At 42.6% G+C, this 19493-nt stretch overlaps 1 protein-coding gene across 1 annotated transcript; it reads left to right on the top strand.

Annotated features, from left to right (window-relative positions):
- The first annotated feature begins 24 nt into the window (after positions 1–24).
- clcf1 (cardiotrophin-like cytokine factor 1) lies at positions 25–16163 on the top strand. Its single transcript, XM_085430405.1, has 3 exons — positions 25–535; positions 9142–9293; positions 12292–16163. Exons 1-3 carry the CDS (start codon positions 517–519, stop codon positions 13633–13635), a joined length of 1515 nt encoding a protein of 504 aa, XP_085286531.1. The 5' UTR covers positions 25–516; the 3' UTR covers positions 13636–16163.
- Positions 16164–19493: the final 3330 nt, after the last annotated feature.

The raw sequence follows: 19493 nt of genomic DNA, 5'->3' as shown, positions 1-19493 counted from the left end.
GAGAGGAGAGAGAGGAAGAAATGAGTTGTGACAAGTCTCGTGGTTCAGCGGCTCTGTCAAGTTGAGCCGTGATGCGTCAACCCGGTGAATCACCACCATTTACTGAAGAGGAGGAGGCGGATAACGAAAGAAGAAGAAGGAGAAGAAGAGACAGGGATGTGAAGGAGGGGAGGAAATAAGTGGAAAGGGTAGAAAAAGAGGAGGAGGAGGTACAAAAAGGCTCCGCCGTCATTCAGTCTGTCGCACAGACCACACGCACCATAGTCAGCGGATCGTTAATATTTCAACTGAATGTAACAAATATTTCACTTTAAATGACTGGATCGGCATCACCTGTGTTTCACTTTATCTTCTCCTGAGCAGATTTTATTGAGCCGATTAGACGAAAAATAAGAAAAAGGTTTGCGGTTCTGTTTAATCTCCAAGAGGAGAGAGGAGATCATTATCGGGTTCTTTCTGCGCTTAGTGGATGAACTTCTGAGAGCGCACCGACGTGGATAAAAGGATTTGAGGAAAATGAGGAGATTCTGCGGAGGTAAGACCATGAATCTAAAACCTTTTATGGAGGGATGATGGGAAAAAGAAAAACTTTGTTGCCAGACAGAGTAAAATTACAGTGGAATTAAGTGGAATTTCCTTTTTTTTAAACATTTCTTTCTTTTACACTTAAACGTTTGCTTTATTATTTAATAATTTGTTTTGCCTTGCATCTTCAATCATGATTAAAAGTTGTGGCAAAAGCGCCGAGTTTGGATATTTTAGTGCGTAATCCCCGCAAATATGATCCTTTCCTGTGTAGCCTAAGGGTTTAACATGCGTACGTTTCTTCCACTTAAAACCAAACATCAAATTATCCCAAATATCAAAACAGGTTTTTTTTATAATACTGGAAAGAAATCACATAATTTAATTTTTTAATATTTATTTTTCTTGTTGTTATTTTAAATATAAAATGAATTTAAAGGTTGTTGTGAGTCATCTCTTCACATTTGGAAATTACTGGTGAAGGAGCACACGTGGGTTTAGTGGTCCATCATCCAATTCTCTGAGGGTTATCAGAAAAAAACAAACAAACACAGTAAAAAAAAAAAAGGATGGAAATATGAATGGAGCGAAAATATAGGAAATGTAATTATAGGGTAATTTGGTGTTAAATATCCATGTGAGAGGGATGGCAGGAAGAGAGAAGGAAAAAAAGAGCGAGAAAGGCTGAAAAATGTCTGTGAGAGCGAAAGATGGATGGGGAGGGGTCTTATTCACAGTAAAAGGGAAAAAAATGACTCGGGTTGAGGGGGTCAGATGCAGCTAAAGCTCCTGTCTAGTTAACTGTCACTGATATGACAAAGTACATGATTCACGTTAGTCACACACACACACACACACACACACACACACACACACACACACACACACACACACACACACACACACACACACACACACTTTTCCCCTGGGACCACTGGTGCGGCTGCTGCTCCATGTCTAGGAGACGAAGGGAAGAGGAGAAGTGAAAGAAGAAGGAAAGATAAGCAGCTACTGAAGGATGGCCCATGACGAAATGATGCTCTCTGTCCCGTCTTGAGTCTCACGTCAGGTATAGTGTAACTTTAGAAGGACAATAAACAGAAAGCTGACTACAGAACAAACCGATACTTGGAGCAAATAAATACACAGAAAGCTCGGCTGTCTTTGTCTCACACACACACACACACACACACACACACACACACACACACACACACACACACACACACACACACACTTTGAATTTATCTTGTCACAGATGCACAGATACACGCTTTTCCTCATCACTGTCTGACTTTTGCGTACACACACGCAGACAAAGACTTTTATTGCCCCAAGGCTTGAATTAGTGTCAGTGTGTTTCAGATAAAAGCTTTAGTATGTGCTGGACCCATTAACTCCAAAATGCTGGTTAAAAAGGACAAAACAAAGTCAGGGTGAAAAGAAAGAGAGGTAGGGATAAATGGAGAGAGAGAAGAGGAGGTGGAAAACAGGATAAAGTGAGCCTTTCACATCTTTTTATTCGCTGCAGCGTCATCCCCAATTCTTCACGGTATACGTGAACGTCAGGAAGATGTGTGTGGAGGGGGAGAGAGACAGATAAAAGTAAATAGAGAAGGAGAGAGGGAGAAGGAGGAACTGGCGGTAGAGGGGTTAATGCAGTGCAGATTGACAGAAGTTAGCAGCACCCAGAGGGAAAGAGAGCGGAGAGAGCAGGGGGGGACTGATATAAAATGAGTCGGTCACGCTTTGAACAGTTACACATGCTGTTTACATTTTTCCCAAATTAACATGGCCCCTCGCTTCACAAAACTCTCCCTCACCGGCTCCCTCGTGCTCCCCTCCACCGACCCCTTTTCCTCTTCCTCCTCTTCTTTCCCTCCGTCTATCCTTCAAGGCTCCAAAATATCTTCCTCACTTCCAGAAAAAAAAAATTGCAGTAAAACAAACAAACAAAAAAAATCTGTCTTTTATATCCTATTAAAGTAACCAATCGCCAAGTTTTAGTGTATGTGTAGCCAGTATTTTAAAGTTACAGCGGTTCTTTTAGGTTTTTGTCACATTGAGCGACTATTTAACAATGCGTCGTATAAGAGAAACGCATAAACACTTCAGCTGGAGTGAGTAATGCGCAAGGGAAGCCGAAGAATGCATATAACTGAGTAAAAGGTTCTTGACAAAGTGGCGTAAATTGGTGAATTTACACAGGCGCATACACACAGACACACAAACCCAGATGATACAAGAGTCAAACTGCTCAGAGCACAAGCGATAATGATAAGGACCCGTATTCCACCAGCACATGGGTGTTTCTTTAAAGAGAATCGGTGTATGAATCTAAAAGATAATATATAGGGACAGTTGTCGAATGGATAAATTAAAAGGTTGACCCTAAGCTGACCTTAAGGGTATAGAAAGTGTATAGAGGCACTTTCAGGAGGTCTGTTATCGACAGTTGTGCCTTTTAATCTGTTAGTTATCTTCCGAAAGACGAAGGTAAGGACTGTAAATCCCTTGTTTTGCCGCTATTATTTTCCCTCTCCTGTGAGATGATAAAAAGCGGTGAAGCTGAAGAATTTAAGAAGCTGGAAGTAGAGAATATTTAGCATTTTTTCCTTTGTATTCCCAATCCTTTTATACTCTTCAGTGCTACCTCGTATTTCGATAAACAGCTCCGTATTTCCCACCTCTGCTCTTCGGCTTTCCATCAAGGCCGTAGAGGAGCAGGGGAGTCTCGATTCGGCAGCGGATTCTCGTCTGATTCTGTTTACGGGGTGTTTTTCTAAGCAAAATCTGTGAGTTTGGGGATGGCAAGGGGTGGGGGTTCGAAGTAAATTAAAAACTGAAGGTCTGACAAAAAAAGAGGGAGGGAATGAGAGATGTTGATGGAGGGAACGAGTGGAGCCAATTAGTGAAAGGAAGAGAAGGGAAAGGTAATTAGGGATAGAAAGGAAGGAGACTTTAAAATGGAAGTTTGATGTTTCAGAGAGATTTAAGGAGAGAGTGGTGGAGATGAAGCGACAAAGAAATTGAAACCAAACATGGCGATAAAGCATGGAGCCACTGGAATCCAGTGATATAAAAAAAATAGGAGGGGGTAGATTGGCTTATAAGGAGAAGAAGGAGACAGACAATGAGGCGAGAAGCGCAGCCGAGCAGAAGATGTTGAGTTTACAAATTGCGAGAAATGGTTGCAAAGAGAGATTCTGGGCATGAACATGATTTTTATTGGATTTTTTTAATGTGTGTTTTCTTTTGCCTTTGTTTTGGGGGTCATTGATGTTGTTTGGCAACCCCAGAGTGTGTCCAGTGCCAAGAGGATCAATTTGAAATTCACCATGAACAAACTCCAGAGGAAGGAATCTCATGAGGGAAGGGATGGGAAAAGTTTGCACATGTGTGTGTGTGCTTGACTATGAAAAGGTTTGTTTATATGTATTTCTCTGTATAACGCCTGTGCATGCACGGATCTACACTCCAGTGTGCAGTCTTTATACATGTGTGTGTGTTGAGTTAGTGAAGGAATGCACATTTGATTGAGTACAGACTGCACATAAATCTGGCCTTTAACTGTACACAGATAGACAAAACTGACCCCGACCCCAGAATGTCAACCTTCTGTCCATCTGGCCTGTGTTCCCCCCATCCTTTATATCAGTAAGGCGATGCATGGCTTTCCCCCTGGCATCCACTGGTGTGTTTATGTTTTTTTTGTATATGTGTGGCTGAGGACAAAATTGCCACCAGGTACAGTGCAGCCGAATAGTTTAAAACAATGGAAAAAGCAAACAGCTCTCTGATTTTTGGCTCGGATGCTTCCTTTCTGTCATCAGAGCCACATTGAGGCTCCAGCTCAGCCTCTGCCACGTTAGCTGGAAGACAACAAGCGTACAAGACAAGGCAGAGGATCCGTTTTTCATTTAGTGGCTCCAGGATGTGGATTTCAGTGAGCACATATCGATAATTTGTGAACTTGTTGATGTTGGCAGTGACGCCCACGCTCACAGTGTCTGATGAGGGCTGTAAGACTGAGCTGGAGCTTGAATTTGTTCTGCATTCATATAATGTCGGCAGGCTGGGATGGACAGGAAACGCTGGGGGCGGCTGCGGCTCAGGAGGTAGAGCCGGTCGTCCTAATAAGAAGGGAAAGAAACGTTTCTTGGGAAAGATACCCATCCCCAATTTGATGCATCCATCTGTGTTTGAGCTCGACGAAGTGCTTAAAGTTAATAGAGTAAAGTGTATGAATGGGTGAATGTGGCTTTTAGTATAAGCGCGCATAGAAGAGGTCGGTAAGGCTAGAATAGCTTTTACTATTTGTTCCATTTTTGCAGTGTTATTTTATTATGTTTTTGTGGTGTTATTATTTGTAGTGCTGTCCTAACAAATGGAAACAGTATGATTTTAGTTTACTTTTGCTTAATTAATTCTATTAGTGTTCGTATTAGGATTATTTAGAAGTCCCTGCCAATGGAGGAATTACATCTAAGCAATTGTTCCCAGATGTTAGCGGACTATGTTGTTGTTGTTTTTTTGAGCTGTCAAAAGTTTCTGATATCTCTGACTCAGAATCACAATCATTGGCTCACATGAATAGTATTTGCAGGGTCTGCTGCCTGGTCTGATCATGACGTGAGTCCGGTCATTTTAGCAAATATTGAACAGATTATATCGGGATATCTTTCTTAAAGTCTGGAGAGAAAAAAAGCATACTAAAAATCAGTCACGGAGCTGAAATATAACCTCAATATTCCAATCACGGATTGCAGCAAAGTGGAAAATATCTGGAAACATCAGTTATTTCTGTCCCTAGTGATGTTTGATATTGTCCTCTGGTGGAGTAGAGGAATTCTTCACAGCGACTAGATACAAATAATGTGTGACGAGTGAGGAAATTAGCATCCATCTCTGGATTTTGGTTCAGGAAAACATGGCTTGGGTTTGCAAAAGGTTAAATCTTGTACTGTACACACAGCACTTATATGTATGTATGCACATGACAACATCCGATCCTATCCAATCAGCATTACACAGGAAATAATAAACATCATGAATCTAGAGCTGATTTACAACATCTTCCATGTACTTAGGTTTCATCTCTGTTTCAGACCTCTTTCAAGTGGTTAGAGCGATGGAGGGCAACCTTTTTTGGCACCCGAGTGAGTTTTTCCTGGACCAGACCGGAGAGATTTTCTTGCACATGGTTTTCCCACAATACCAAATTCTGTTTAAGTGCTTGTTTAAAACCTCAAATGGTGATGCATGCTGGGAAAGATGAAATACCAGTCCTCTCAGATGGAAGCGACACAACACCCACAAACACTGGGTCACTGGTTTACCAAAACAGCGTCTGGAGTGTAAAATGTCAAATGTCCTTTTATCCTTGAACACATCCTTGCGCCCTAACATTCAACTCTGAACCCTGACCCCGTGTTGGTGTTTAATTCTGAACTATCTGGAGCGCACAAGCTCTGCTGCCAGAACCTCACGTTCAGCTCTGCTCTGCAGATGGCAACCAGACTCCAGAGCGCCAGAACTGACTTTACACCGGCGAACAAACTGAAGATAAAAAATATGATCTGTTGCAAATAAAGGAGCCCCCCCCCCCCCCCCCCAACCCACCTCACCCCATGTGTGCATATGTGTAACTCTAATAGGTACACGTGTGTAGACTCACACAAACAACTGCGTGGAAGCAGGTCACGGTCGGCCGTTGTAGGGAACTCCTGTGTTGCTGTAATGCAATCCTCCCATGGAGAATGTTCTGGTTTCAACCCTGCCCTGCGGAGTGTGCTTCCACTGCCAGGTACACAGACACAGCCCCAAGCCTACAGGGCTCGCCTTGAAGTCAGGCTATATGCCGACTATACTGCCGTTACTCAATCTAATATTATATAACGACAACATGGCTTTCGGTTTGAGTTATCTGAGTTTACTTGTACAAAAGAGCGGTTGTTTTTAGCGGCAGCAGAGGCCGCTTTAAGACATGTCAGTGCTCAATCAAAACAACAAGAGCCTTTCACGTCTGGCAATCATCTCCAAGCATGTGGCTGCAGACAAAAGGAAACGGTTTGGAACAGTTTGGGTTGATTTTTGCCAAGAAGATTTTTCCTCCTTCATCCCAGACTCCTTTTTTCGGTACCTGTTTATTCCCTTTGAAAATGACCCCTCACTGCACACTGTGAGCCCTTGTTTTCTTCAAGCTTGTTTACTTCAAGAGTCAACGATGTTGTGTTGGTTTCGGGGTGTTTTGATGCTAATGGGGGATGTTCAGTGGGAGGAGCCAGCTGCTTGATGAGCTCCAAATGTTTAGCCGTTGCTGAAAGATGCTTAGTGCCTCTGACAGGTGACGAGGAGTGAGGAGGAGGCTTGGCTGAGAAGGGTTGCCCTGGATGACTAACTTCAAGGTGTGTGTGGGAGTTGCCATGGGCTCAGAAAATAGTCTGGGAAAATGCCTTGATGTAGTCGGCAACTTGGGGGTCAACGGGTAGGGGAAGAGTCACCTGGTGTGAAAGAGTCTTGTTTAATCAAGCAGTTAGGGCGTTGTTTGCTTAGATTTTGCCCTGTCACTCAAAGCATGACACACATTTTTAATCCTGTTTTAATTTGAAACTGTCTGTCATCTGCTATTAAGTGAGGCTATAGTAGAAGCAGTTGCCATGTCACAGTGCTTTTTTAAAAATGAATCAAATTAAGTAACATAATTAATCCTACTTGTTGCTGTATTCTAGTGGTTTGTTTTTGTTTCCGATTTTTGGGTGAGTCATAACTAATCACTTACTTATTATAGAGAGCTAAATCTCTTCCTCAGTGCAGTTATTTCTGGGATGCTTTTGCATATCACTCAGTTTCAACCCAACCCTGTGTGGGAGTGCATACTGATATGGCAAATATGGTGAGTCAGAGAAGGAAAAAAAGGTGTTGACTATTTAAAACCGAAATCATTTATTTATTTATTCTATTTTATTTATACCCAAGTGAACGCTAGGGGTAAATGTTCTGCAGGGTATTGAAGCAATTCCCTCAATTCTCAAGTCTCATATTAGTCCTGTGGGGCCCCCGTAGTGAAATATCAAAGGGAGAGAGAAAAGGGAAATTGAGGAGCAGGCGAGCTAATCAGGGTTAATTGTCTGCTGTTATTCCGACCTAAGGCATGCGAGAGATAAGATCGCTGAGAGGAGAAAATGAGGATAAAGGTATGACAGGGAAGATAGGAACGCTGGAGAAGAGTGTGACTAATCTAGAAGCAGAAAGGGATTGCACTGGTCAAACAACAGGAGGCTTGAGGTGTGTCTAAGACAGAGGAGATTGAGCATAAGAGAGAAAGCGGACGCACACATGAACACACACACACACATTGTGCAATGCATATTTCACACCTGTTGAGCAGCAGCATGGTTTGCCCATAATTACAAGCATGAATCACGGCCTGCCGTCCGGGTGTCAGGAGGATGGAGGGGGGGGAGAGGATGATGGAGAGCAGAAATGAAAAGAGGAAATGTTTGCAGGGCTCCAATGAAAGGCTGAAGCAGTGCTGAGAGAGTGAGTTAGCGAGCAAAGGAGAAAGTGTGAAAGTGTCCAGAGAGAGAGCGCATGGGACGCAGAGAAGTGGACGTACATGAAGTTCCTTAATGTTGAAAATCACCTTTCAGCTCCAATTTTCCAATTTTCTCAGTTTGAAACCAGAGACAGGGGCACTGAAAGGTTTCCGCTCTTACAAATACACTGCCGCCCCCCCCCCCCTCTCTCTCTCTCTCTCTCACACACACACACACACACACACACACACACACACACACACACACACACACACACACACACACGCACAATCATTGTATACACTCTCAGCAATGCGAATTTAATCCACATATATAATTACGGCTACAAACATTCTCACAAACACTCACACAGTAACATGAAACACCTACACAAACACTCTGAAACCTAAACAAGAAGTCCACAGCAAACATACAACCCATACAAACACATTAATGTTTGTGATTGTAAAGAAAGCCACATGCCTTTGTTTTCGGGGTTATCGGTCAGGAATGAACGCGTGTGTGCGAGAGTGTGTGCACGTTCAGGCGACTGCTGTCCTGACAGACTGCTGCATTGAACATAGGAGCCATTTGTCTGACTGTCTGAAGCTATTAAACAAGGTTTTATTTGAAGCCAGAGTAAACCTCCGACAGCCAGAAACCTCTAAAATTAGATTGGAAACGGAAAAAGCTTTATTGGCAGTGTCAGATGACTCTGACCTGGCAAAATGTAAACAGACAAGGCCATCGTCATAGAGACAAAGGAATAAACTGGAATATTGTAAAAAAAATCCCTATAAACAGTGTGATGCGACCGGAGAAAAGCTAGGAAACTGTTGCTGGAGGTGATTTTCTTTTTTTCTGTTTTTTTTTTTGCTTGTTGAGCTCCCTATCATCAAAATTCATTTAAAAACTCATCATCCAAGTTAAATAATGACAACACGTCTTAGAAAATAAATTTCACCTCTCTGTTTTTACGGCAAATACCTCTACAGCGTGAGCTATTTAACGCTTGGACACCCAAGACGTGAAAGTCATTAAAGACACATCTCACAGTGTTTTCTTTGTTTCTCCATAGTCGAGCACCAGCTCGTCTTGCTATTGGCCGCTGCCATGGCCACCGCCGGGGATGCTCTCCACAACCTGGCCAGCGAGAGGAGTTCAATACAGAGCACCTATGAGCTCACCAAGTACCTGGAGTATCAGCTGAAAGAGATCAAAGACGTATATGTGAGTAGTTTTGTGATTTGTTCAGTCTTTTACCAAAATGTCTGCATCAGAGAAAAAAAGTAAATAATTTTCAAATAGGAATGCATATGCATGAAATACACAGGAATAAATGAGAATGCTTAAGCAAAACAGCTCAAAACTCACAAATGCACTATTTATCATAAGAATGTATTTAACAGTGACGATGAATATGATCCTTCACAACAATGAAAACGATAGATAGTTAGTGAACATCTAGCAGATAAAGAGCCACATATCTGTTATGGTTCCTTATGAAATTATGGTGAAATTACATGTCATTAAACAGGCACTTTAGCCATTTGCAGTAACTTGCTTGCAGTTAATGTTCATATTCACACTGTGGACGTTTGTGTAGTTAACAACTGAAACTACACACAATTTTTGGCCAGAAAGTCCAGAAAGTCCTCAATATGGACAAAAACACTGGGCCAACTACACATTACATCAACAGAAGCAACTCAGGCTATGGAAACTGATGCCATGAAGCACCAGGTGCACAATTTTTGTACTGATTTTAATGTCAGAGGAGATTCAGAGCTCTGCATTTATTTACTCAGCAGAGCTTTGGTGACTTTTACATGTGATCCGCCTCATCACTTGGACATCCCCCTCTGTAACGTCACCTGTGGTAATGGGACTAAAAACACGTCAATTCAAAGATTAAGAGCTGTGGCTAAATGCTTTTGCCCACAGAGTGTATAAGGCAAGGACTAGTTCCCAAAGGGAAGCCTGATGGATGTTATATAGATAGCCACAGATGGCATTTCTCCACTTTCCCATGAATAAAGGAGTATTTCTTTTCTTATACTTGTAAACAAGTACAGCTCTTTGCAATAAATTAAACTGATTGACATTTAGCTGACATGTGGCTTTTTGGTAATATATTATAATGTCTTTCTCTCAGCAAAATAATTAATGAAGTAGCTTTTTCTTTTTACCAGTTTCTCCCTCGGGCGATTTTGCTAGCTGAGCTGCTCCCTGTGTGAATTAAATTTTTGGTTTGTAAACCACTTCAAAGTAACTTTCCCAACACTGCCAGGCCAAAGATAAGAAAAATAATAAACGTAACAGATAATGAGAACTGGGAACAGTAGCTTATTTTGAGTTTAGTTTTAAAATGGCTACAGTTGGGGTATATCTAAGCTCCGTGGGGAGCTGATTCCAGCTGTAGGCAGCAGGATGGCTAAAAGCCATTTCACCATGTTTGGTTTGAGTTGACCAATCCCTGCAGACTTGAGAGACCGTGCAGGCTTGTGCTCAGTAAACATATTTGTGATATTTTTTGGACAACACATTGGGACTTAAGGTGAATTCTATATTTAATTGACAAACAGTGCAAGGATACAAGAAACTGGAGTTATGTGTGATCTTGTTGGTGTATCTCTGTTACATTTTGAAGACTGTCTAACATATACTACAGCAGTACACCTGACAAGAAAACAGAGCATGAAGGAGCTTTAATGCATCTCCCTCTTTTTTATTGCCAAACATAATTACTTCTGTCTTCATGTAGTTGAAGGATGTTTTATTGCATTCAGTTGTTTACCTTCTCATGGTACATGGTACATGGCATGTTTGTGTGACTAGTCATATGGTGAGATTGAAGCAACCCTGTTGGACTCTATACATCATGGAGACCCCTTCATATTCATCATTATTAATACTAACTCTATACCCTGCTTTTTAAATATGATCTTGACTAACTAAAGAACACTCCTGAAAGCACTTCCCACTACTTCTGTCTATATAGATGTAATTCCTGATGAACAGCATCAGATCCAAAAATAAGATCTAAGTAAAGTGATCTATCTAGGGTGTACCCCTCCTCTCGCCCTATGGTAGCTGGGACCAGCCCCCCCCCCAACCACCACCCTGACCCTGAAAAGCATCAGCAGAAGAGAATAGATGGATGTTATAGGCAGATAGTAGTGCAGGCGGATGTGGCTGAGGAGGCAGAACGGGTTTTCTACTCATTGGAGGCTTAGTGGTTCAACCCCCAATTTAATTCTGCATATTGAAGTACTCTTGAATTTGTAAAAACACTTCTTTACTTGTTTTCTGACTCCTGAATGCTGACAGGACTGCAGCTGAAAGTCAAAAACTGTCTTACATTATGTAGAAACACCTTAATTTAAGCAAGATGTTACTATAAAAAGGTTTGGGTATTTATATTAAACAATGAGGCAGTGATGCTGATAAGTCTATTAACTTGCATAGGGTGAATTTTACCAGCTTTCCTTTCTGGCTTTAAATGGGCTGCAATTATATCACACTTCTCCGACCCTAATGCGTGAAGCACTAGAGTGTATTAAGAACAGTGCTTTTTAATTCTACAGCGCTTTTAATATTATAGTTTTGAATTCATTGGTAGAATATGTCATTCTGCTGTAACTTTGTCTGCTTGTCACTGGACATGTGCCGCAGATGATGCCTCTCATATGCGAACAGGCTCATGAAGAACCATTTAGCAGAAAACCTCCTACATTTGAAGAAACACAACCAAAAAAAAAAAAAAATCATGCTGGTTGTTTTTTTGCATGTTACTTGCTGAGATCTGGGACTTTGTCAAGACAAGAAACAGAAACTGCTATTTCAGATCAGACAGGTTTTTACTCAAACCCTCCGGTTAGCCGAACTATTTGGAAACTAATTTGGAGGAGAAAACAAAGCCAAACTGCAAAACAATTGTCAGTCCTCACAGTTTAGTGGGTGACTTTCCCGCTCAGCCTTTGTACAGTGTATTTGCATAAACTGTGCACTGTTTTTCTGTGTAGCACCATGGTATTTGCCTTCCTTTTAGTTAAAAAGGAGGCCCCCTAAAGCACTCAAATAGAGTGGCTCTTGACTTTTTTTTTCTCACCCTGACAAGTTTAGCTTTATAGCAGTGAAGATATTGAAATTGTTATGATGAATGATTGCCCAATTTGTAATAAACTATAATAAATCTTCTCCTTTCCTCTTCTCATTTGTCCTCCAGCTGACCTATCTTGGCCCTCCATTTAATGACAAAGACTTCTCCCCTCCGCGGCCCAACAGCACAGCTCTGACACTGCCGAGTGCTGCCACTCGAGTGGACCAGTGGCACCGCCTGGAGAACAAAGCACGACTGGCCCAGAACCAAAAGGCCTACTCTGTCCTTCTAGGAGCTGTCAGGGAGCTGGCCCGCTCAACCCTCTGCCCCTCACTCAAGACCTCCCTCCTGCACTTCTGCATGGGTCTGGATGGACTTCTGGGTTCAATATCTGCACTGATGACCGCGCTCGGTGACACAAATCCTACACAAACTCCAAACATGAGAGGTAACGCTGGTGAGCTGCAGTATTTGCAGACAGGGACAGGAGGTGGCCGACCAGCTCCGCTCATGAGCCAGAACCTGTACAGATCGAGAGCCGGATCTAGATCGGTGTCTGGTCAGCGTAGTGGCCAAAGAAGAAGTGGGGCAAAGTTAGTCAGAGGAGTTAAGGAAGATGGTGTCACTAAGGAGCTGACAGAAAAAAGAAGAGGAAAAGAGGCAAGGAGAGCAGAGGCAGCCAGAGGAAGGAGTAGCGGATCGAGGGAGAGGGCAAGGGGAGAAAGACGGAGAAGAGAGAAGAGGGAAGAGCCAGAGAGAGGAAATTGGGCAGCCAGTGCAAAAAACGCAGCAGGAAAGGAGGAAGAGGAGAGATGGGTGAGGAGGAGAAGGCTGTTAAGTATAGCTGAGGATGGAGAGGAACAGGAGAGGCAGTTCGAACCCGGGTTTGAAGTGTCATATGTGGACACAAAAGGCTTGGGATCTCTTCAACAACAAACAGAAAACCAACAAGGAACCAACGACCATCAATACAGCTACAATCTGAACGCACATCATCCAGACACGCTCAGAGCGGAGGATGGATTCATTCTAGAGGGGAGCAGAGGGTCAGAGGAAGAGGAGGACAAGCAAGCATACGCAGATGCTACCTCCTCTTCCTCCAGTGGATATCTGAAGCAGCGTCGGTCTCCTCGCTCCCTCCTCTCCCCGACTCTCGAACCTCCTCTGTCCACACTCTCCCTCCTCTACCAATTCGGAGCAGGCAAGGAGCACACCCTCCTCCCCCAGCCTGTCCCTCTATCTTTACAAAGGGGCACCTCCCTACTCTCGCCTCCCTTGAATCCGCTCTTCACCTCCTCCTACACCTCCGCCTCCTCTTCCTCCCCCTCATCTTCCCTGCTGCCGGCACGGACGACAATGAACGACTTTACCAGGAAGGTGGAGGGTTTCTGGATACTGCGAGAGCTTCAGAGCTGGCTGTGGCGATCGGCGAAGGACTTTAACTGCCTCAAGAAGAAGCTCCGAGGCTGAGGCACTGATAAGACTTACACGCACGCTCACAAACACACACAGACACACAAAAGTGCAGTATATCGGGAATTATTTGCACAAAATCTGAGTGGAATCAAACCGACGGATTTAACAGACAAAAGCACATAAACACATGCATTCATACCGTACTGGAATAAGTGAATGAAGGACTGTTTGGCAGGTCACCAGAAGTGCTAATGGAATATAAGACACACAAAGCCAACACATTACCAGCACTGTCACCCGCCTAATGCACATAGCTGCTCATTGAGTTAGACACACTGAGGCTGGGCTGAGTTACCGGACTTCACGGCTCATAGATCAACAGAAATACCACTGTAGGTGGTTAGACACACACATGCAGACGAGGGCAGACTGAGTGACAGGCGGTGAGACAGACAGTGCCTCCATTGAGTGAAAACTGATTCAGTGACCCCCAGATGTGTGAATCAGCAAACATTCATTTTCTCTAAAGGAAGAAGGGAAAAATTCTGAATGGGCAAAAGACAAAAGGGGAGGAAAAATGGCCGGAGGGATGATGGGGGCGCAGAGGAGGAGAGAAAGAGGCAGAAAAGGAGAGGAAGCTGAGTCAGTGGGATGACTCTGGAAATAACCAGCAGAGCGGTACTGCTGCGTAATCACAAGTCAACTGGTCAGTTACAGTAACCCTACAAGAGCGCTACACATACTGCCCGGACACATACGCACACACACACGCTAATTATTGTGGTGTTTCCTGCCTTAACACACCATTCACTTTTATCCCGTCAATTCAGCTCTTCACATATTTCACTTCACAGCAAGAGATGTTAATAACATTTGAGACAAAGCAAAGAAATACTTCCACACTACACTGCAGTGGAAAATATACTGTGTTGCTTCCTTACAGGAAGCTTGATGAGAACATCTAAACCACTGTCAGATTTGTACAATAATATGATTCTAGAGCCAGCCTTCAGTCAGCTTTCTTAAGCATAAAAACAGGGTAAAGAAATCTACTAACCTGCAACTCTAAGGCTCACATTTGAATACACATTTTTAATGTCTATTTTTTTAAGCCCAGGTAAATATGTAAAATCACCAAGTTGCAAACCAGCAAAGCCTACACGTGGTCTCAAAGTCTTGAATAAAATGTTGCATAACTTCAGCATCCATGTAATGCCACAAATTGTAATTTGTATATGTATTTTATATCAAACGAGACTTAATTTAGTGTCAACATTTTGTCCCTGTTCTCAACTTTCATTTATGCTTCTAATGTCTTGTCCCATAGCTATAGCAACTGATTGTGCTTTCTCAAACACAAACAGAAAAAGACTTAAAAGTGGACCCATTATGCTTGTCTTTATTTTATTTTATTTATTTTCATACATGGATGTCTGTGCAAAAGTCTTGCACCACCCCTTACTTCTTTATATTTTGCTTCCAAGAACGCAGCTTTTGTGATTTTTATAGTGGTCTCAAGCTTCCTGGCTTTTTAAAGGTCTTTCAGATTTTTCCTTTGCACATTGGAGGAAGCTGAAGAAGTGGAGGATAAAAAAGAAGTGGTGGAAAGGCTAAAAACTAGAAGATAAACAGTCATGCCCTTAAGAAATAGATGAAATGAAGCAAAGACCCAACACAGGACCTGAGGGCTGCATCTAAAAAAAACACAACGTGAAACACTATCATGGATTGGCCTCCTCAGAGTCTGGACCTCAACATTACTGAAGCAGCGTGGGATCATCTCGACAGAGAACAGAACAAAAGTCAATCATGAATGTCCTTCAAGAAGCCTGGAGAACTATTCCTAAAGACAACTTAAAGAAATGACAAGAAAGCTTGTCAACAGAGTTCAGGCTGTGTTGAAAAACAAGGGCTGTCACACCAAACTAGAAAAGTATATAAAGAAATGAGGGGCGGCTCAAAACCTTTGCACATTACTGTCCAGTTTTAGACATTTTTTTCCTGTGATGTCATTGACGGCAGATATTCCTGTTCTGTTCAAACCTTCCATTTGCAAAAGGCATCCAATCAGAAGAAAATGGGCTTAAAGAAGAAAGGAGCTAAAACAGCTGGCTTCAAACTGCAGAGTCCAAATAAAATATGTACTTTTAAATGAGCATAATAGGTCCACTTTTTGAGTATCTGAGCTACAGATACAGGATTTTTTTTTTCAGAACTGGAGATATGGGCTTGGTTGTGTTTTTGCTACAGATTTCTGGTGACTGATTGTAGTGACAACATCGTGAAGCAAGTTGGAAAACTGCTCTGTAATCTCATTTTCAGTGCCAAAATGATGAACTTTTTTTCCCCTTAAACTTACTTTACATTCCTAAATACCAAAAAAGCAGACGTGGAGGTTAACAGATGGCTTTTTTTCCCCCAGAATAAATGTTATGTGTTTGCAATGTGCCTTAGATGATATGGCTAAAGGTTATGGATCATATCTATACTATTTATTGAACAAGATGTTTATTTATTTTTCTCCAGTGTGAAAATACTGTGTTGTAACTTGAGAGAGAATAAATACTAGCTTTTGTACAGAGCGCGGTGTTATTGGTCATTTGGGAGCCCGTTGGGAGAAGAGAATAAAGAAATGCATATGGGATTTTTGTTTGCAATGGTTTCAGTTTTATAGGGATGGTTTCGGGTGATTGGCACAAGGGGAGAGGAGTTTGGGGTCAGGGCGTTCCCTGAAAAACAAAGGCCGGCTCACATTCGTCGCAAAAAAAAGAAGGAAGGAAGGAGTGAGAGAGGCAATGTATGAGAGTTTTTATTTGTCTGTCCGGGTGAAAATTTACGATCGTTTCCCGTTTTGCTTTCATCTCTCTCTTCCCACCTCCTTCTTTGATTTTTCCTTCTCATTACACTATCTCACGAAGCTCGTCTTCCCTCCAGAACAGCCCCTGACCTACGACATTGACTGATTTACATGAGCACAGGTACAAACACTACCCATAATCCAACCAGGGTCTCTTGTTGTGTCTGTGTTTGCCCCGTCTCTGTCACCAACTTTGCCTCTTATGTTTTTTTGGTTTGTTTTGTTTTTTGCATGGCCATTGTCTGCTGCCCACAGTCTCTCAGCCTTTTATTGCTTCTTCACCTGTTATCTTCTTTTTTTGTCTTTCTTGTTTGGCCTTATTGCTCTCAACTGCACTTTTTCTTTTCCCATGTATTTTGCTGTTCTGTGCCTCCCCTCAGGCCAGATATTAAAGGATCAATGAGAATCTCCCTTCCATCACCTCCAAGGTACACACCTGCACGTAACCGCACACTCCCCTCCCTGACACACACACATGCACGCACACAGTCACAAACACCCAAACGTGGACGAAAGTGCTGGCAAACAAGTGCACGCATGAGCCTCAAATCCAGAATTAGCTCACTAGGAAGTGACTTATATGGGAGGCTTACTGTGTCAACGCTGATGCATCATCGTCACGCACGCACTAAGAACTCTCGCTAAGAGCTGTAAAGGGTTAAAAGGCATGACACATATGTGTACACACACACATAAACACAAGGCGCCGTGTGTTTTTTTACAGTCAGTAAGCAGTGACCGAGCGGCTGCCAGCAGTCGACAAAGGCAGCTTTGTGGGGCCTATAAGTGTGTGTGCGTGTGTGTGTGTGTGTGTGTGTGTGTGTGTGCCCCTGTGTGGGCTTGCAAGTGCAGCACGTGTGTGAATCATTATCTCTATGTGTCAGAACTTCGCTGGAATGAGGCTTGTCATGCATAGCTATCTAACAGCCATCACTCACTATCGTCTCTCTCTTTCTCTTTTCGCCGCTCTCTGCCTGTCAGCGATGCAGAGACAAATTGCTGTAACTAATACATAGCAGGATAGCCGAGCCCTGTTAGTATGACTCAGTTGGCAGGTCCTTCGACGTGAACAGATACTGAGTGACAAGGCATCGACATTATTGGCTTGTTTCATCTATCAGGCAGTTACTGCTCACACAGGCCTGTCTGTGTGACTGACAGAGCTACAGTGGAGGAGCTCAATTTTGGGCCATCTTTTTTGAAGAAGAAGTTGTTTTTATTTCCTCTTGGAGAGCTCTCCTTTTCTTTTCTTTTTGTTTGGTTTTCTGGTTTCATTGCTCCCTTTACTCCTTTGCACTCCAAGGAAAACCAAGCTTTTCCTCTCCTTTATCTCCGTTTTGAGTTCAAACGCCCCTGGTGGCTCGTATTTTTTTTTCCAGCCATTTACCATTTAGAGGGATTATCCGTGTATATAAGTTTGGAAATATCAATATCAATTTTCTCCCTCAAAGAATAGCAGGGTAATAGTAAAAGTCAAAACTCAAGCTTGTTTTGGCTCGGGGCCTTCATCAGGGTCACATGTTGACAAGCCAAGACACAATGATAGAGCAATAAAGTTGCTTCACCCACTCTATGAAGTGGGTGAAGCTGTGCCAGATTCCACTTTTCTGTAATAGCACTTTTTAAGTTCATTTGAAATATAACTAAAGGTACGTAACAAAAAGATGAATGAACAACTGAGATCTGAAATATATGACAAAATGTGTAAGTCATATGAAGAATTTCAGTTATCCAGCTGGGTGGGAACTTAAGGGCAGGGGTGTGAAATTCATTGTTGTTTTTGGGACACATGCAGCTTAGTTTGATTTTTAATGGCCAAACCACTGAAATCCAAAATAAATTTATCCCCCCTCCATTGTTTTGCTTTTATTTATTTGCTTTTACTATAAAGAAGTTTAGGTACAGCTTCAAAAAATTCACGTTTAATTTAAACCCTTTATAAAACTGACTCTGAACAACTTAAGTTGTCTCATGGCTCAGTCACACTGCATTAAAAATAGGAAAGCAACCTCTTTGTGACTAGAAAGACATCTGGTTGTCGTCCCAGTTATTGTATTGATTTTTTCACATTTGTTGGACCAACTTTCAATCAGAAGACCATTGCATGGGTCACCTGGCGGGAAGACAAATTGCCATTTTATTGCTGTCCTCAAACTTGCTTCAAGGACAGCAACCGCCTGTGACTGGTTGCAGACCTGGTCCCTACCTTGGAAGCAACCATTTCAAAAGCAAGAAGACCCCCTTGCAGTTGCTGTAGTTGCTGGTTGATTGCCAGGGTCACACATAGTTTATCTGTTTCTGGTTTGTGTTGCAATTTTCACACTTTTGCTACTACTTGGAGAATACTTAGCGAGTGCAGATAAGTTGTTGTCTTCCAAACTACGGACTACTGAAGACATTTGCCAGTGTAGTATTGCAGACCTCTTTGTGACAAATTTTTCCGTGTGATTACCAGTCAGCGAATACACATTTTTCCCCAGTGACTGGTGGTCACGGGCGGGTTGCTGATCAGTCTTTAGGCCTGCGCAGTGTTGGGGAGTAACGGAATACATGTACCGCCGTTACGTATTTAAAATACAAAATATGAGTAACTGTATTCCGTTACAGTTACCGTTTAAAACGGTGGTATTTAGAATACAGTTACTTTGTTGAAATAATGCTGTTATTCCAGGCGGGGCGGCAGCGTTATGGGTGTCATGGTTGTCATGGTTACAGGGTGACGCTCTCTCTGGAACTGTGTGTTTCCTGGGTGACAGAGCGCCTTTTTGTTGTTGTTGTTGTGCTAAGCTAATAGGCAGAATGCTACAGGCATAGCCCTAAAGAATTTAGCCTCATGGGCAGTGTAGTCTGTGCTGCAGGGAGAATGGACTGCCATACTCGTTATGTGTCTGTGAGCGCGAGGAGGAAGAAAAAGGAGAGTAGAAAAGTACGAGCTGTCATCGAGCAGAAACGGGAGCTGGAAGCATGTAAATATAATAATAACTACTGCAGCCAAGAAGAGTGCCTGACGAGCCCAGTTGTAAGTACGCTACTAAGACTCGACTGTACACTGTGT

This window comes from Copadichromis virginalis, linkage group LG2, assembly GCF_057382275.1.
Source record: "Copadichromis virginalis isolate Kocher_CV1m ecotype Utaka linkage group LG2, C_Virginalis_male_GT1.1, whole genome shotgun sequence".
NCBI lineage: Eukaryota > Metazoa > Chordata > Actinopteri > Cichliformes > Cichlidae > Copadichromis > Copadichromis virginalis.
This window is presented reverse-complemented; position numbering and strand designations above follow the sequence as displayed.